This window comes from Rattus rattus, chromosome 4 (genome assembly GCF_011064425.1).
Source record: "Rattus rattus isolate New Zealand chromosome 4, Rrattus_CSIRO_v1, whole genome shotgun sequence".
NCBI lineage: Eukaryota > Metazoa > Chordata > Mammalia > Rodentia > Muridae > Rattus > Rattus rattus.
The window spans coordinates 41,285,505-41,304,835 of record NC_046157.1 but is presented as its reverse complement, the minus strand read 5'-3'; the positions used below and the strand labels follow the sequence as shown (position 1 = coordinate 41,304,835).

Below are 19,331 nucleotides of genomic sequence, written 5' to 3'. Positions count from 1 at the left end.
AGGGCCTTGCGCTTCCTAGGCAAGCGCTCTACCACTGAGCTAAATCCCAACCCCAAAAGAACCCACTCTTAGATTCGATGATTCTTTGTATTGTTTTCTGTTTCTAGTTTATTTATTTCTGCTAATTCCTATAATTTTTGCTAAGGATTTGGTTTGTATTTGGTCTTTTCTTGTTCTTCCAAATTTTTGTTTGTTTGTTTGTTTTTTGAGACAGTGTTTCCCTGTGTAGCCCTGGCTGTCTTAGAATTTGCTTTATAGACCAGGCTGGCCTTGAACTCAGAGATCCACCTGCCTCTGTCTTCCAAGGGCTGGGATTGAAGGTTGTGTTAGCACTGCCTGACTCCAGATTTTTAAAGAGCATCATTAAGTCTTCTATGTGCTCTTTTGATTTTTTTTGATAATGCAGTCAGAACTGTAGGTGCCCCTGTAGGACTGACTGTTTTCCTGCTGTCCCAGAGGCTTTGCTGTGTTGTGTTCATTTTCATTTATTCTAGGAATGCTTTCATTTCTTTTTTTGATTTCTTCCTTGACCCATTCGTCATTGCACTCTTCCCTCAGTGCTAGAGCTTAAACCCACAACTTTTTATATCCTCTTTTGGGAGAGATCTTGTTATACACCCTTCCTAGCCTGACACTTACTATGTACCCAGGCTGGTCTGTAACTCATGCAGTGCTCCGGCCTCACCTTCTCAATTAACAGTGTGCACCCAGATACTAGGCAGACCCAGTCTTGAGCATACTGGGTAAGCTTATTCTACTACTGACATTTTCAGCTCCTGCAGTTAATATTTAATGTGGGTATTGATATAGAACTGGGTAAAATTATTTTTCTTAGTCTTTTGTTCTCTGTGAATTCTGACAGACCTTGACTGCAACACACACATTCCTATAAAATTTTAAATTATATGATACTAAGTTTTAAAAGAAGTCAATTAAACTCAAGTAGTAACAATTATTTTACATTTTATTATGCATTCTAAAACGTTTTCGGGAAGAGCACCTTGATTTTTCTTTGTAATGTTTACAGTGTTCTCTTTGTGTAGGATAATCATCACCTCTTTGGTAGTACTCTGTTGGGGATCAAGGATGATGAGGCAGATCTGAGCCAGGCTCTGTGTCTGGCTGTTTCAGTATCCGAGATCCTTCAAGCAAATCAGCTGCAAGGGGTAAGCAAAGTAACCCCATCTGTCGGGCACTGTGCCCTTTGAACGCAAGGACCTGGAGCATGGGTACAGCTCAGGGTTAGAGCATGCGCTTCGCATGCTTGAGGCCCTGGGTTCAATACCTGCCATCAGAAATAAATAACAAACATTCCCTCACTGTCAGCAATTCCTGCAAAACTTAATTTGCCATTACATCACCTTTGTGGATTAATATGTTATTAGTATGTTATATCTCCTGCCTGTATGGCCATTTTCAACATCCATCTTGTGTGCTACTTTGATTGCCAACAATTATTTTTGTGTCTCTAGACACCAATTTTACAAATTGCCCTTTCTGCACATGTCAGAAAAGCAACTGAACATAGCCCTATATGGAGAACTTAAAGGGGTGTGCTTAGCCTCCGACAGATAATTCTGAACAGCTCCACAGCTTGCTGAGTCACATGGTTTAATGCCATAAAGAAAGCCATAGAAAATTATGAAAGTACGCTGTAGCCAGGCAGTGGTGGTGTAAGCCTTTGATCCCAGCACACGAAAGGCAGAAACAGGCAGAGCTCTGTGAGTTTGAGGCCAGCCTGGTCTACAAAGCAAGTTTCAGGACAGCCAGGGCTACACAGAGAAACCCTGTCTTGAAAAAAAAGTCATAATTTTCTATTAAGCTCTTCATCAAAATGAGAGTCGGTTTGATGGGTGAGCTTTCTCAATATGTGCTGAGATATAGTCCTGTAGCTAAGCTTTCGAATGTCCTGTACTTCCAAGATTGTGCTGAGACGAGGCTTGGATATGCAAAGAATGCCCCTCATAGCACATCACAGTTAAACTTATTGTAGAAGAAGGGTTTGAGGGAAACCCTGTCTCAAATGAAGAAAACAAAACAAAAGAAGCACATATGAGCCTGTCTCCTCCACATATAAGAAAAGTTCTTTGGATTGCCTATAAGTTTATGGGCCTGGAAGTAAGCTTGCCTAGCATTGTGTTTAAGGCAATAACGTGTTTATTCCTAATATATTTAGAATTTTGTTCAGATTGCCAGACTCCTGGTACATATTGAGACTTTCAAGCTTAATACATAAGAAAAATGTATTTAGATCCTAAAGGTTACATTTTTGTGTGTGTATAAATTGGGTCCTCCTAATTCCCTGTGAGATCCATTTAAAAACAACCTGTTCCCCCTCTTTTGGTTTCTTTTTACCATCCTGTCATGTGATGTGAACTTTATGTCTAATGTTGACTGTCGTTTCCCTTTTAGGAAGGAGTCCGGTTCTTCGTGGTGGACTGCCGTCCTGCAGAACAGTACAATGCGGGCCATTTGTCAACTGCGTTCCACTTAGACTCAGACTTGGTTAGTATACGTGCACATGGAGTGTGGGAGAGACGGAGTGGATCTTTCTTTGGCTTATACCTAGATTTACATGATCCATGGGGATACTTTCTTTTTGCTTCTGGCAGTCGCCCTGTGGGAAGGGCTTGAGTTCCCTTTTCTTCTAGGGTCAATGTCATAAAGAGGCAGTGACATCTGCTAACTGTGGCTCCCTGTTCTTTCATTATTATGTCAGTAAATTCTACACTCACTATGAGCTTCTCAAAGGTAGATCACTTAGCATTGTGCCTTGCACCTAGTAAGTACTGTAGAAATAGGGGGCTCCTAGCATAATTGGATAAGAATCCCAGAAGTTTTTGTTATAAGGCGTTTTTAAACTTTCTGAGTATTTTTATAACTAATATACAGGAAATGTTGTTTCTGATATAGAAGTGCTCAGCTGTTAGTCACCCTGTCCTAGGTAATTTGTATTGTAGAAATGGGTAAAATAAATGCAGTCATAAGAGATGCTTAGCTGGGGTAGCCCCAAGACTGGCACCGTGCAAGCCACTCTGAGGTTAAAGCCTCAGAGGTGGGAAGCGCCTCCCCTCCAGCTGAATACACAGCCTTTTATTCCCCTCCTCATCCGGTCTGGAAATGTTGGCCCTGGAGCCAGAAGGATGTGTTTAAGGGCTAGGTGGTGTGGAGAGGAAACCAACAGAAATGAAGGTGGTTGAGACAGGACGTGCTAGCCTGTCTGTGTCCTCTGATGAGAGCTATGTCTGTCCCTCCTTTCGTGCACGTTCTTAAGCTTTCCTCATGATTCATGGGCGCCTTTATCTTCATGAATTAACAGCCAGAGAATGTGCTGAAAGCACGGTCATGAGCTCACTCAGTCTTCACCTTTAATATATATTCTCCCTTAATGTTTCCTAGAGGGCCATGGTGCAGGTATGACCATAGTTTGTTGTTTGGTGAACGTATATTTAGATTACTTTCAGTTTTTGTTACGAAGCTGCTGCTGAAAACGTTATACGTGTTTCGTGTCGTTTTCCAAATAGTTCTGTGAAGTGGACTCTTTAAAGTAGAATTCCGCGTTGGGGGAATGGACATACAAATGCTAGTGCTCTTAAAACCCTGGAGATGCTTATGCCTCAACGCTGGGTAGGATATGTTCTGTATCATCAGCATTCTTGGGCATTATCCACCAATACACTGAAAATAGAGATACTCAAGCAAGGTGCAAACACCTTCTTTCTCTCTTCTTAAAGTTGCTTTTCCCTCGGGGCTGGAGAGATGGCTAAGAGGTTAAGCGTGCGAGCTAGTCTTGAAGAGGACCTGAGTTTGTTTCTCAGCACCCACGTGACAGTTCACAACTGCCTGTAACTCCAGTTCCAAGGGCTCGGATCCCTCTTCTGACCTCCGTAGATACCTGCACACATTGGTGCATGCACATACATGCAGTCACCCAGACATAACAATCTTCAGAACTAACAAATTGTCTTCTCCCCGGTCTGCCCAGTTTTCTTCTGGATTTTTGCTCTATTTTGAATGGGATTTTAGTGACCATAGCTTAGAATTTTTGTAGTAATTGGTATACTTACTTCATTGAAAATAAGGAATGAGTTTTGATTTTTCTTTTACCAATACCTAAAGTAAATGGTAAGTAAATGGTCTCTGCTGTTTCTGATGTCTGCTCAGAAATACATGGACTGCCTTGGAAGAGGAAACTGAAAATCAGAGCTGTCTGGGTCTGCACTTGTTACTTACTCTGTTCAGAGCTAAGCTCTGTTTTGTCTCATGACTCAGGACTCCTGTAGCTGCACATTGTTCTATGTGAAACAATTCTTCCCCTCTGACTGAGCACTGTTTTTCTCAGCCTTTGCTCCAATATATACATAAACATATCCCTGGAATTTTACTCATTTACACCTTTTCATTTTCCATTCCTTTAATGCTTGGTTTTTAATGTTGGTAGTTTGCTTGGACATCTGTTCTGGGTTTACAAATATATGCTTGCCAAGTTTTCATTTGTAAAAACACTCCAGATGCTGCAGAATCCATCCGAGTTTGCACAGTCAGTAAAGTCCTTGCTAGAAGCGCAGAGACAGTCCATTGAGTCCGGCTCCATCGCTGGTGGGGAGCACCTCTGTTTTATGGGCAGTGGCAGAGAGGAAGAAGACATGTATATGAACATGGTCCTCGCACACTTCTTGCAGGTATGCCCACATTGATGACTGCATCTTGTTTGGGTGTTGCTTGAAGAAATCCACAGCTAATGTTCTTTTATATCTGTGTATCCATATGTTTTATAAGCTTCTTGATTTTACATATTATTAAGATCTTTTTCTCAATATTTTTCTTACATGATCATAGGATACTATTTTAATTTTAAGTTATAAACCATGTTTTTGTGTAGGAAGTGAAGTAGGAAAATTATTATGTTAATCACTTTGTTGATAAGTTTTCTTAGTATACTGGATTTCTCTGTGCTCAGGATGTATTCACAGATCACTCTGTTGGATTAATCTTTGTTGCTTCATGTTCTAGAACTTTTAATAGCAATGATTTATTTTGAGTCCTTTACTTATTTTGGTTATATGTACATATACCCATTACCCATGACAAATACATATACATACATATATGCATATACGTACCTGTTACCTATGACATATTTTGCCATGTCCCCCCTGGTTCTCTATAGCATAGCTAACTTGGGTTGGTGGTTTTATGCAGTCTGACCCTCTGCCTCAATGCCTTAGCCACTGATGGCTCTTTATAAAACCAGCTGATTGTTCAGTACTTTTGCGGAGTCCCCACACTGAAGTTTGGGTGTGGCATCCACAACTGTGGGATCAGGAAGACAGTGGTCTTGATCCTCCAAGCCACTCCATCTTGAACAATTTCTAGTTCCGTTGTGTTTTCCAAGGAATTTGGCTTGAATAAAAAGTTGGAGGTGGTAGTGTGTACCTGTAATCCCAGACTGATGGGAGGGAAAGACAAAGACAGGAAGATCCCTGAAGCACTCAGCTAGATGCAGGTTCAATAAAAGACCATGTCTCAAAAGAGAAGGCAAGCAATTGAAGAAGACTGTCACTGGCTTCTGGCTTCTACCTGCACATGTATACAGAGTCTTGCAAGTGTAGGGGGCACTCACAAGTGCTTGTATATGTACATCTGGGTCCTGTGCATGCACATATATACCCACATTCAACATACATGCATACATATGAACACATAAATAAAGAGAAATAAAAATAGAAAGTAGGGGACCAGAGAGATGGCTCAGTGGTCTAGAATGAGGGCTGCTCCAGCAGAGGACCTGAGCTTGGTTCCAGGCACACATTTCAGACAGTTTGCATCTTCCTGTAACCCAGTTCTAGGGAACCTGATGTCTCTGCACTCCTCACAATCCACACCAATACACGTAAGGTTATTCTTTTTAAATCTTTAAGGTTTTTTAAGGCTGGATCTTTCTACCTAGATCTGGCTGCCCTAGAACTTACTATCTAGACCAGGCAGGCCTCAAACTGACAGATATCCATCTGCCTCTGCTTCCCAAGTATTGGCATTAAAGATGTATTCCACCACACCCAGCTAAATTTTTTTTTAAAAGTGGACAAAAACTGTTGTAAAATCTTTATAACATGAGCTTACTGTCATACCTTAGTATGAGAAGAAGAATCTAGTATTCAAGTTTCCTTGCTTTTCCTAGGTTCTAAATTATGACATTGCTAATGTTTTTTTTTAAGATTTATTTATTTATTATACATAAGTACAGTCTAGCTGTCTTCAGACACACCAAAAGAGGGCATCGGGTCTCATTACAGATGGTTGTGAGCCACCATGTGGTTGCTGGGAATTGAACTCAGGATCTCTGGAAGAGCAGTCAGTGCTCTTAACCACTGAGCCATCTCTCCAGCCCCCATTGCTAATGTTTTTAATGTATGGGTTCCCAGTTTGTAGTTTTATCCTGCATGCATTTGTTGACACCCCAGTTAATTGTGCAGCTTCCCATGTTCAGTGTTCTGCTCTGTGTGTTCATCCAATGTCATTTCTTCTCCACTCGTCCCTGGCTTGCCATTATGTATTGCCAAGATCTATTATGTATCTTGTTTTTTAATTAAAATATGACATTTTAATTACTGTATTGTGTGTGTGTTCACAAGCGTGCACATACCTGCAGGACACATCCCATATTAGAACAGAGGACAGCTTGTGAGAGTCGGTTCTCTCCTTCCATCATGTAGGTCTGGGACCCAAAATCCAGTCGTCAGGCGTCGTAGCAGTGGCCTTTCCTTGCTGAGCCATGTTTCTGGCCCGAATTTTTGTTATTGTTTGGATTTTTTTCTTCTATGTAGACCAGGCTAGACTTACATTTGAGATCCTGAAGACTCAGCCTTGAAAGCAACACATCTGACTTTAAGTTTTTAGTAGTTTGCAAAATGGTAATTTTGTCACTTTCTTTTTTTATGATATTTTTAATTTTTTTTAGTAAAGGACAAAAATATTTGAAACTTTAAAAACCTACTTTGATTGCATTCTAAAGTGTTACTCACTGGATTTGGTTTGACTCTCGTACTGTGGAGACTGAAACGCAAATACAAACACAGTCTTGATAGTCAAAAGCTGCCTCGAACCTTGGCCCAAGCACCAGCCCCTGCAGCGTGAAAGATCAATACATGTACAACTCTATGTGCCCAAGTCCATTGTGTCAAGGAAACGTGCTATGCTAGACATTTAATGCATAGCTATGTGTTGCAATATATAAGTATGTTAATATATAACCATGTATTATAATATATAAGTATGCTAATATATAACCATCTATTATAATATATAAGTATATTAATATATAACTATGTGTTATAATATATAAGTATGTTAATATATAACTATGTATTATAATATATAAGTATGCTAATATATAACCATGTATTATAATATATAAATATGTTAATATATAACCATGTGTTATAATATATAAGTATGTTAATATATAACCATGTATTATAATATATATGTATGTTAAGACATAACCATGTGCTATAATATATAAGTATGCTAGTATATAACATGTATTATAATATATAAGTATGCTAATATATAACCATGTGTTATAATATATAAATATGTTAATATATAACCATGTGTTATAATATATAAGTATGTTAATCTATAACTATGCCAATGCTTTAGGACTATCTGGAGCTTTAATTAAACTGCATTTTGCAGTAACTTAATTTTGTCTTTTATTACAGAAAAACAAAGAATATGTTAGTATTGCCAGTGGAGGATTTATGGGTAAGCCTATCATGCATTAATTTAATTGTGTCTACTTTTCAGACAAAAAATAGAGTGAGCTGATTAGTGTTAGGGAGCTGTAACGTGTGCCTTCTGTCTCCAGTCCTTTAGTACTGTCAGAAGAGAGAGGCAAGTAGAGCATATAGGTGACAAAGGACAAGGACAACTGAGATGAGTGAACGCAGGCTATTTACATAAGTAATTGGGTTTATTTTCCTTAGCTTCTATTTCAAAACTTTTTTGTTTTTATTTTATAAGGTGCTTGGGATTGAAACCAGGGCTCATACATGCAATGGAAGCATTGATCACTGAGCTCACCCTCTAACTCCTAATCCTCCTGCCTTAGCCTTTTAAGAGGATCAGGAGTTTGAGGGCCAATTGACTCAACTACAGGGTGAGTCTAGGCCAGCCTAAGCTATATAGCAAAACCCCACCTCAAAAAACAAACAAGAGCTCCGCCCCAAAGACCTGAAACAAACTCAGCCACCATCAATGACAAAAAGGGGTGTGTGTGTGTGTGTGTGTGTGTGTGTGTCTGTCTGTCTGTCTGTCTGTGCGCGCGTGCGTGCGTGCGTGAGTGCGTGGGTGCGTGCTGTGCGTGTGCGTCTGCTGTGCGTGTATGTGTGTGTGCGTGCGTGCATGCGTGCGTGCATGTGTCTTAGGGCTATAGCTCAGTTTTTGGAGTGCCTGCTTAGCATGCAGAAGACCCTTGGATTTACTCCCCAGCCCAGCCCACCTATAATCCCAGCATTCTGGAGGTGGAGCTAGGAGGACCAGGAGTTTAAAGGCATTCTCTACCACCTAGCAATTTGAGACCAGCTTAGGAAAAATGAGACCCTGCCTCAAAACAAACAAACAAACAAACAAAACCAAAAAACCCCTAAAACCAAATGACATTGTTGCCATTCAAGGTTGGACAACTTTCAGTGCAGCATTCCAGAGTTAGAGCAGGTGAACCTCTGTGAGCTTGAGGCTAGCCAGAGCCACAGAGTTAAATTCTGTCTGAAAAAAAAAAAGGATATTGTTAAACAAGTCTTAACCTCTTGCCTGTTGTTATTAGAAATCTTGATAACACAGTATAAAAGTTGGTTACTAGCCATATAATTCTCAAGAATGTTCAGGAAAAAAGCATTATTTTATAATATAATTTTCAGGAGTAAAAGCATTTTACAATGTATTCTCGAGTTAAAAAGGAAATTAAGGTCTTGGTCCGTGTCAGCTGCCCTGACACGGGTGCTCCAGATGACTCAGGCTCATGCTGTCCCCCGCCTCAGATCCCCGAGAGCTGATCATTAGTGCGCATCACCATGGCCACAGGCTAGAGTTCTAGAAAGCTTTTTAAACTATAATGTGTTTTTTTCCTCTCCATTAATCTTTCTCTTATTAATGCCCAAGTCTACATTGTTATGGGAAAAAACTGATGTCTCCTAGCTTTTCTGTGAATTGTTAGTACTTGAGAGACTGTTCTCTAGCCGTCTCTCTGGGGACTCTGAAGGGGCCATAGACAGGTGGGAAGGTTTCCTGTGGCCTGGTGTTCTCAGTGGGGGTGCAGGATGTACACATGGTGATTATGTCCTGATCCTTTTTCATTTGGCTGTGACGCGTTTGTTACACCTCTCTGGTATTTGGTCTTTGCGGGGAGCCTCCGGTCCAGCTTTTGTTTGGTTTGTCTTGTTTACTTTCAGCCCTGCAGCAGCACCTGGCAGACATAAATGTGGAGGGACCGGAAAGTGGATACGGCCATTGGATTGCCAGCACCTCAGGGTCAAGGGGCAGCATCAGCTCTGCTGATGTAAGTAATGTGCGGAGCACACTGGATGAGTTTCCAGAACTCCCTACTCCCAGCATAACAGGAAAGATGTCAGAGTGTTCAGTGTGCGATGAGGAATCACTGTTGCGGGGTTAAGGACAGGCTGGCACCAGCAAGTAGAGAAAGTGAACATTGGCCAGCCTAGTGTACCTGATGTTCAGTGATTGTCCTGTGAGTGACTGCGGTTTTGCTATAGGGAGTAAGTACATTTGGGCAAAGCGTCTTGACAGTTGACTAGATGTCATCACATCAATTTGTTGACTAATAGTAGTCGCATACCAATGTTTAGTCTGTACAACAGAGGCAGAAAGCTGCTGTACAGGGCGACAGTTACTCATTTGGACTTAGGTAGAGACCATTGTTGGTCCAGAGTTCATCTGTACAACTTCCCCCTTTATGATTTCCAGTAAGACCTTCCAGCTGTGCTTTCACACAATAAAACGATAACAGCGTCAACCCTCAGGAGGGCCTGAGGAGAGCAAGAATATGTATGGTAGAACACTGTCGGTCTGTGGTTTATCCTCAGCCACGTGATCAAAGCAGGTCGTTGGTACATTATTTGCAGATAAGGCTTCTCTGAGAATCTGCTTTTACCTCGATCCTCTAGGTATACAAGAAAGCTAAGTAATATCCCATTGTGTGTGTTCTCATTTATTCGGTTAATACCTTGTTGCTAAATACTTACATTTCTTTTCACCTTTCACCTTTTTCTTTTACAAATTCTACTCCATGTGTGCACGCTAGGTCAGAGGTTGACATCTGTCTTTCTCAGTCACTGTCTGCCTTACTGTTTTTAAGACAGGGCCTGTTACCGAACCTGGGGCTGACCAGTTCAGATAGATTGGTCAGTGACAGGCATCCTCCTGTGGGCCCTGCCCCTCCCTATCCCCCACGCTGGGGTTACAGATGTGTAATGTTGGGCTTTGATTTCACATGGGTCCTGGAGACCCACACTCAGAATGTCCTACTTGGAAGGCGAGCACTTTACACAGCTCCCCTCCTCCAACTCTTACCATGGAGACAGATTTGTGTGTGTAGAGTAAAGGCCATATGAGGTAAGGCGGAAAGTTGAGTACGTACATACACATGGACACATGGAAGTGTACACTCTCCCCCATAAACAGAACTGAACCTACCCTGACCTAATTTAATTGCAGTTGTTTCTCTAAATGCCCTTTGTTCAGATAGAGGTTTCTGAGGTACACTGAATGTAGTACTCAGCAGTGGAATTTGGTGGGGATACAAGTCTGTCCATAGTGTAGGTACCCTTTGGCGGTCATGTATGCACTGATTATGTAGAGTGGTTCTTCTGTGTTCTTGTCTTTCAGGGTGAATCTTGTAACGGCTCAAATGATAGAGGGATGAAGTCCCTTGTCAATAAAATGACTGTGGCTCTAAAGACAAAATCTGTTAATGTTAGGGAAAAGGTCATCAGTTTCATTGAGAACACGTCAACTCCTGTGGACCGGTGAGTTTCTAATGCAGTGTGAACTTAGGATGAGTAATTAAATTGAGGAAATGTTCTGTCATACATCTCACTTGGAGTGCTGTAGAAGGGGTCCCACATCTATGAGGTTGCCATGCCATCCCCACTGCAGGCTGGCCACCGTCCCTGCTCATGTTTGCTCTGCAGAGCCTTTCTCATCCGCAGAGGAAGGTGCATCTGTGTTTGTCCCTCATCCCATTCATTACAGAAAGGCCGTGGCCTGGGCTCATAGTCCATAGGGCAGCTGCTCCCCGACTGCCAGCAAACATTGTACAGCAGGAACCTCTGCTTCGAGAGTTTAAATAAAACCTAGATACATGCTCAATACAACAGAACTGCACGTTACCAAGTTCACATCTTAAAGGAATTTGTTTAAAAATATAAACAAACACCATTTTTCCATGAATTAAAAAAAGGAACATGGTGAACAACTGGCAAGGATATTTAAGACTTCGTTTTGCTGGTTGTTCTGAGTGTACGGTATAATAGTGTTAGTCTAGCTCAGGCGCATGCATTCTGCAGCCTGGAATAGCGTGGGTGTGGCCAACCCCAGATTGTGAACTTACAGCATGATGAGTCCTTTGTGATGAGGTACTTGATTGCACAGTTCTCAGGGGTGGACTCACGTCACAGTGACAAAAGCAGAAGGATTCTGACTCAAGTATGGAATTTGTTTCTCAGCATTCCTGATCGTGAGCATATGTTAGTGATTGATTTCCTCTCCCATCTTCCTTGCGATATCAGGGGAAAGCTGAAACATTTGATTCTAATAATGGAATGTCCCTTCTAGTATAGTGCGTATGCATACAGAAGTATGTCCCATTTAGTAAGTACAAGGATGAAGAACAGGTTACCGTCCCTAACCCCCAAACTGTCCCTCACCTAAAATGGCCTACAATACATATTAAGGCATTTGATGGAGCTTGGAGGATTTGTTTGCGTAATGAAGTTACATCTGCTCTCCAAGGGAAACCCTTCTACAGTGCTTCTGAGTCCCCAGACTTTTGCTGCTACAGTTTGGTGAGAACATTAAAGTTTGGTTTTAAAGTGCACTTGTTTACCTCTAAGATTGACCACTGATAACTGTAAGATAAAAAGATTGTTGTCTGGTGAAGTGTCATGTAAAACTGGCTTTTCTTCATTCTCCTTCATGCTTGAGATGATTGAAATAATTTCTTTATAATGTATTTAATGGTTGAAAACCCGATTTTATTGTGTGTTTTCTAAGGCTGCTGCATTTTTTTATAATCATTTTGTTCTGTCCTCTGCCTTGATTTGCTATAGAATGTCTTTCAATCTTCCTTGGCCAGACAGATCATGTACAGAGCGGTAAGCCAATGAGTAGTCAGCTCACCTGAACGGTCTGTTCACTCCCTCCAGCATGCTTCGCGCGGTCTGCGAGCCTCGTGTCGACTTGGCTAGATTTTGGTGCTTCTGCTTGTGGAGTTGCCCTTTTCCCAGTCTGCTCATGGGAGTGTACCATGCTGACATCGTGCTTTCGTTTTGTCTTGTGCCTGATTTTTCTCCCTTGCATGTTCCTATCTCCTTGTTCCTCAGATGGAAAGCAAACATGCTCAAACCCAAGGACTTTATAAATTCTGCAGTTTCTATTCTGAAACAGTGAGGGGTGAAATGACCACTGACTCAGGGGTCAGAGGAGCCTGAGTCGTCTCATAATTGACCAGTCTCCTGCCCTTAGAGAAAATGGCAGCACCTAAGTCCAGAAACAGTTCGTGGTCGGAACCTGATGCTGGAGTTAAGCCAGGGTCTTGGACATGCAGACACTTGTTCTTCATCAGTGAGCCACGTCTCCCAAATCGGAATTTGAACATGAACTCTATGCAAATTTATAAACTTTCCGATTTTACTTAATGAGGTGTATGCATTGACATTGATGAGTTAGCATATATAAATCTGTTTGAAAGAGCTAGAGTTCTCGGGTTCTGAGTTTGGGTTTTCCATGAAGGAGATCGTGGGAGACATGGTCTCTACCGTCCAATCCATTTCCTCCTCTGTCCTCAGTAAGATGGTGGTTGATGGATGATACGAAGATTTGATTTAAGGTTTAAAACGCTGAGTCTTCAAATTAGTTTAAGCAGACAAGCCCTGCCAACTTAATAACCTCATGCAGCACTGTAGTTTATATTCTAGCAGAGATTTTCTTCGCCTTAAATTGGAATATTAATATAGTGATAATCGAACATTTACAGAAGAAAGTGTAGTCGGTGAGGTGGCTGAGCAGGTAAAGATACTTGTGGGGCCTGACCTCCTGGATTTGGTCCCTGGGCCAGCCTTGGTGGGACGAGAGAAGCAGGTGCCACCAGCTGTCCTCTGACCTCCACGTTCACCCCATGGCTCACGTACAAGTCTGTGCACACGCAACAATAACGAGATATATTTTTTAAAGAGTCGCCATACTTTGAATAGAAATTCAGCTGTTTTGGGTTAATTTTGGGTTGACTTTCTCATCATTTCAGTGTTCGCACCGATTGGAAACAGCATTTTTAAAGTACCAGTTGAATAACTTGAATTTTTTTGAACTGTTCCTACACAAGGCAATTATAAGACAACTATTTAATTTTACCTTAGTCTGTAAAGAAACTTGTTCTTTTTGAGAACTATAATCTGCTTGTGAATCATCCTTCTATAGGACCGTTGAGTTCACCTCTGGTCAATTTAATTATGTTTTTCTCTCAAATTCTTAACTTTTTCTTTACATTTCTCTGGTCCACATATAGGTGTATTTGTTTTGAACGAGTAATTTAATTAGCAGTTTGAAAGAATCAAATTTATTTCTGAGCAAGCCAAGTTAAAACTTGTCCAAACTATTTCCATAGATGTTTCTGAAAATATCAATATACTTCTTTTAAAAAAAAATAGTCCAAACAAACAAGTGTAGATTAAAAGAAAAAGCAACATTGAATTGTATTAAATTTGTGAGAATTTGAAGAAATGTCACAGAAACTTTTATTATTTTGTTCAAACAAACTTTTCTGTATAGGGTGGAGGAGAAACTTAGTAAGGTGCTTGCCTTGCAAACACCAGGACCCTAATTCAATCCCAGAAACTTACATTTAAAAAACAAACAAAAGTTGGGCAGGAGCTGGAGAGATGGGTCAGAGGTTAAGAGCAGCTGGTGCCCTCTTCTGGCCTGCAGGCAGAACACTGTATACATAAGGGAAGAATAAATAAATCTTGAAAAAAGAAGCTGGGTGTGGTAGTTTGTGATCATAGTCCTAGCCCTAGGGAAGCAAAGCCAGGCGGATCCCTGGGACTCTGCATGACCAGCCTAGCTACTTGGTAAGCCTCAGTCTAGTGAGGGACCTTTATCTCACAAAGCAAGGTAGTTAGTACTTAAGAGGAACGGCCAAGATTGTCCACTGGCCCTGTATGCATGCACATATAGGTGTATATGATGTGCACGTGCGCACTTACAGCACACACACATACACACAGAGAAACAGGGAGACAGAGACATAGAGAATATACCCCAGTGCTGGAAGGCTTTTCATTAAACCTTGCCTCTGGAACTTTCTGCCACCTTCCAAACAGCACTACACCAGGAATAAGCTTCACCACAGGCTCCTTTGGGGACATTTCAGATCTGAACTCTGACACTTCTTAATGATCATGGTTTGATAGCTTACAGGATAATTTTGCATTACACATGTGTTAATCAACAAAATTTTAAGTATAGGTTAACCTAACTTGTAATTCTAAGAGGGTCTGCCATACTAAGCTCAATTAGTGTTTGCCTGCCTGCTTGCTTTAAGGAGGCTTGGTTTAAAGATAAATATTTAAGTCTACTCAAATGAAGATTTTTAAAAATTTATATATTTTTTTTTAATGTAGGAGTGCTCTGTCTGCATGTATACCTGCATGCCAGAAGAGGGCATCAGATCCCTTTGTAGATGGTTGTGAGCCACCATGTGGTTGCTGGGAATTGAACCTAGGAACTCTGGAAGAGCAGTCAGTGCTCTTAACCACTGAGCCATCTCACTAGCCCACAGTGATTTTTCTTTCAAGATTAAGATTCTTGAAAAATAGAAGAATCTCAATGGTGTTTATGATAGGTGAAGAAAGAACAAATCTAGCCTTCTTTGTATTGGGTAGTTACCCAGCAAAGGAAACAGTTTTTCCCCAGAACTATGCAATATTTTACTGAAGCACTTTAATTTATGCAAAAGAAGTAGAATCTTGGTATGGATTAAAACAGAAGCAGCAGTACTAAAGGCGGAGGAAAAACTCTGAGAAACTTGCAGCCTTCCTGTTCTTGCTGCTGTGTTTGTTCTGTGCAGTAAACTGGTAGTGCACGTTTACTAGGTGCTATTCTGAGGGCTCCACGAAGGGGAGAGAGAGAGCTGTTTAATTTTCACAGTAATCCTGACAGGCGAAGTCTCTCGTTATTACTATATTTCAAATGAGGAAACAGCAGAGGGCTAACTTCCGCAGGCCCAGAAGCACCTAACCCCTGGCTTAACTAGGAGCGCTGAAGCTGTTTGCCGTGGCTGGATGCGATGGCACGTGCCTCTTTGCTTACAGAATTTATCTCCTTGCAGTTTTCTTAATGTAGTTGTCCTAAAGCTGTGGGTGCTCTGTGATGGGCAGAGAACATTTACATTGTGTTCGAACAGACAGATGATGCTGAGTTAAAAGTCTGATTACTTCTTCCTAAACTTGTTTTAATACAGGCATGTGAGCAGCAGTGACAGAGTGGGCAAGCCTTATCATGCGTGAAGCCCGTGTTCAGCATTGGCGAAGAAGAGAACGACACAGGTTGAGTAATACACTCCTCTCTCTGTTCAGCCCTCAGGGCTGGTCGTCCCTAGGACTAGCAAACAAATGCTTCCCCTGACAAACTTCCACAGCAGGAATTGTCTATGACAGGTGTTCTCACTCTTGCTAATGCTTTGACAGCCCTTCATGCTGTGGTGATCCCCAACACTATTTCTCTTGCTACTTCACCTGTAATTTTGCTACTGTTTGAATTGTAATGTAACTCTCTGTGTTTTCCAGTGGTCTTAGGGAACCCAGTGAAAGAGCCATTTGAACCTCAGAGGGGCTTTTAGTAATGCTTTGGTTTTAGAATTCATGAATGGTGCCCTCTAGAAATCTACACAGAAATTTTGCATAGGCCTAGACCAACAGTCATCAGCTGAGGAGCAAGCAGTTTGTGGAAGTTGTATTTAAGCCCATGTGATCATATTTTAATCCCTTTGAACACTCACCCACCTGCTGCCTGAGAGTTGTGGGTCTGCGGGAAGGTGCTAAGGTCCTAAAAGGCCACCAGATGGCACTATAGATTAAGTTTCCCTAGGATTGCCTTTATGTTAAATCAAAATCAATTTATAATTTTAATTTATAATTCCACAGCCTAAATAATGTAAGTATCATAGTTTATATGCATATTAAGTTGGAAAAGGTCATGTTAGTAAAAAAAAGTTATGTTAGTAAAAGTGAGAAGATTATAAATGTGAATGTCACTGTCCTTCCCACTCAGCAATGCCCATACATCTGTTTACTCTCTTATTTTTTAAAATCGATGTAGTTACTTTTACGTTACGTGCATTGGCGCTCTGCCTCAATGCGTGTCTGCAAAGATCCCCTGGAACAGGGGTTATAGACGGCTGGGAGCTGCCACATGGGTGCTGGGAACTGAACCCCGTCCTCTGCAAGAGCAGCCAGTGCTCTCAGTGCTCCATCCCAGCCCCCTCTCAGCCCTGTACCCTCTCTGCTGTGGATATTCCCATTTGCCCAGTCTGAGGATTCAACTCTGGAGTCTTCTGCTTCAGTTTTGAGCGGCTCCAGTTTTCTACATCCATCATGAAGAGCTTTGAAAGTCTGTCCATAGACTTAGCCCTTAGCAGTAAGATTGCTCAAGAAAAGCAGTTGATGTTTCAATAACATTACAAATTTGACTGCTAAAACATTTGCGGTGAAGTAAATATGGTATTTCTAGCTGCTTCTTTTTCCTTTTTCCTTTCTCATCTCTGTTGCCGTCTTCCTGGTGCTATGTACTTCTTTGTCCTCCTGATTATTTTAACTTCCTTCTTGAGCAAAAGGGAGAGGATGAGTGGACAGTGGATGAGCCCACTGTGGTCTACTTGACACTTCCCGACAAACACGCCTACGTATGAGTTGGAAAGTTGGCCATAGCAAAAGAGGGACACTGGAACTGTATGCGTCGGCATGCGTGACTGCTACAGTGTTGGGAGACGGGTAGCAGTCCCAGAAGACTGTGTTGTACTTCACTGCCTCTGTCAGATAGATGCAGATGCTTCTGCATTCTGAAGATGAGCACATTGATTACAGGAAGGACCCCTGTAGGACTGTTCACACGGGAAGTCCCTATTGGCAAAGAGAAGGTGCCCAGAGGAGGGAGTAACAACCTGAGGGCTGGAGGGTTGACGCCTGACATTTTCTTTAGCGTTGTCTCTATCGTGAACAAGTCACTGAGAGCAAAGGGAAGGTGCCGGGAGATAGCCCACTCAATAAAGTGCGAACCTGAGTTCAGTCCTCTCTTCTACTTCTGGAAGAAGGCGGGGGTGACACTCACCTTTAATCCCAGCACTTCAGAGGCAGAGGCAGGGGCTGTCTGTTCAAGACCAGTCTGGTTTATAGAGTGAGTCCCAGGGCACCCAGGGCTACACAGAGAAACCGTGTCTCACCAAGAAAACAAAAACAGTTAACTATGGTGGCTGACAAACTTAGGTTTTCAATTGCTGGGATAAAACACTGTGACCAAAACAACTTGGGGAAAAAAGGGTTTATTTTATCCTACAGTTCTCAGGTCATACTCCATCTCTAGGACAGAAACAAAGCCAGAACGTGGAGGCAAAACTGAAGCAGAAGCCATGGAGGGGGCTACTTACTGCCTTGCTCAGCCTGCTTTCTCACAGCACTAAGAACTACCAGCCCACGGGTGGCACCACATAGAGTAATCTGGTCTGCCCGTGTCAATCATCAATAATAAAACACGCACAGGCTCCCTCAGGCCAATCTAATGGGGCATTTTCTCAACTGAGGTTTTCTTTCATAATTACTTTGTTGAGTTGTCATGAAACTAGTTAGCAGGGGGACCCATGCTGGCAATACCATCCACTAGGATGCAGAGATGAGTGGATCCCCGGGGTTTGTTCACACCCAGCCAGCCTAGTGAGCCTAGCGAGCTCCAGGGCAGTGACAAACACTGTCTCAAAACACAGGTGGATGTCTCAAAGGAGGGGGGAGGGGTGGAAGGGGGTGAGGAGGGGAGCGGGGAGGGGGGAAAGGGAGCAAACCGGTCAGATGGCTCAGTAAGTAGGTGAGGGGCTTGCTGCCAAGCAAGCATGGTAACTTGAGTTCAGGACACACATCATGTGCAGGTAGATCTGACTCTTATAAGAGAACCTCTGCCTCCATACCGCACACACACACACACACACACGCATAAAAAAATAAATAGGGCTGAGAGATGGCTCAGCAGTTAGGAGCACTCACTTCTCCAGAGGACCTGAACTTGCTTCCCAGCATCACGGCTGGGAGCCCTCTAGGGAATCTAGTGTTCTCTTGTGTCCCACGCATGATATAGACTGACACACACACTCACATAAATAAAAATACAGAAATATAAAAATTCAAAAATATAGAGAGGGTTGGCTTCTGAGGAGTGATGGCAGCAGCTGTCCTCTGGCCCCCCAGGCACATGCCCACACTTGCACTCTCAGGAACACACACGAAGACAAAGGGGGGAACATTTGTAATTCTTAACCCGAGGCATTGCAATTCTTAATTTAGGAAAACAAAATTAGAATGTTTATTTCCATTGATGTACGGAGACTGAACTTAGTGCTATTTTCTATTTACAAGTCAGAAACTGTGTCCCCTACCCCAAGAAAGCCGCTTCTCACTGACGCGTCAGACCATAGTTGCTGCATCTTTTATCAAAACCCTGCAAAATGTACTCCCGGTAGTTTGACTGGACTAAGGGTTGTCTCCCAATGTCCCTGTAACAGAGCCAATAGGGTTCAAAGTGCTTCTTATGCGGTTCCCTTCGTGCCCTGTGTCCATGGTGCCGACGCCCTTTAACACTTCTCTGTCCTCAGATGAGATCGACAGCTCTTCCATGTCAGATGATGATAGAAAGGAAGTCGTAAACATCCAGACCTGGATCAACAAGCCAGACATCAAGCACCACTTTCCTTGTAAAGAAGTAAAAGAAAGCGGGCACATGTTTCCCAGGTACTTTTGAAATGTTTTTACAAGTAACTCGAATTAGGAAAGGCT

At 42.1% G+C, this 19,331-nt stretch overlaps 1 protein-coding gene across 1 annotated transcript in view; it reads left to right on the top strand.

Annotated features, from left to right (window-relative positions):
• Tbc1d23 (TBC1 domain family member 23) overlaps positions 1-19,331 on the top strand; it is a 55,783-nt gene that overhangs the window by 33,483 nt on the left and 2,969 nt on the right. Inside the window, 10 exon segments of the mRNA XM_032900316.1 lie at positions 1,044-1,166; positions 2,413-2,505; positions 4,512-4,682; positions 7,728-7,770; positions 9,456-9,562; positions 10,909-11,048; positions 12,351-12,395; positions 15,758-15,795; positions 15,798-15,842; positions 19,151-19,286. Of these exon segments, the coding sequence (XP_032756207.1) occupies positions 1,044-1,166; positions 2,413-2,505; positions 4,512-4,682; positions 7,728-7,770; positions 9,456-9,562; positions 10,909-11,048; positions 12,351-12,395; positions 15,758-15,795; positions 15,798-15,842; positions 19,151-19,286 (941 nt within the window).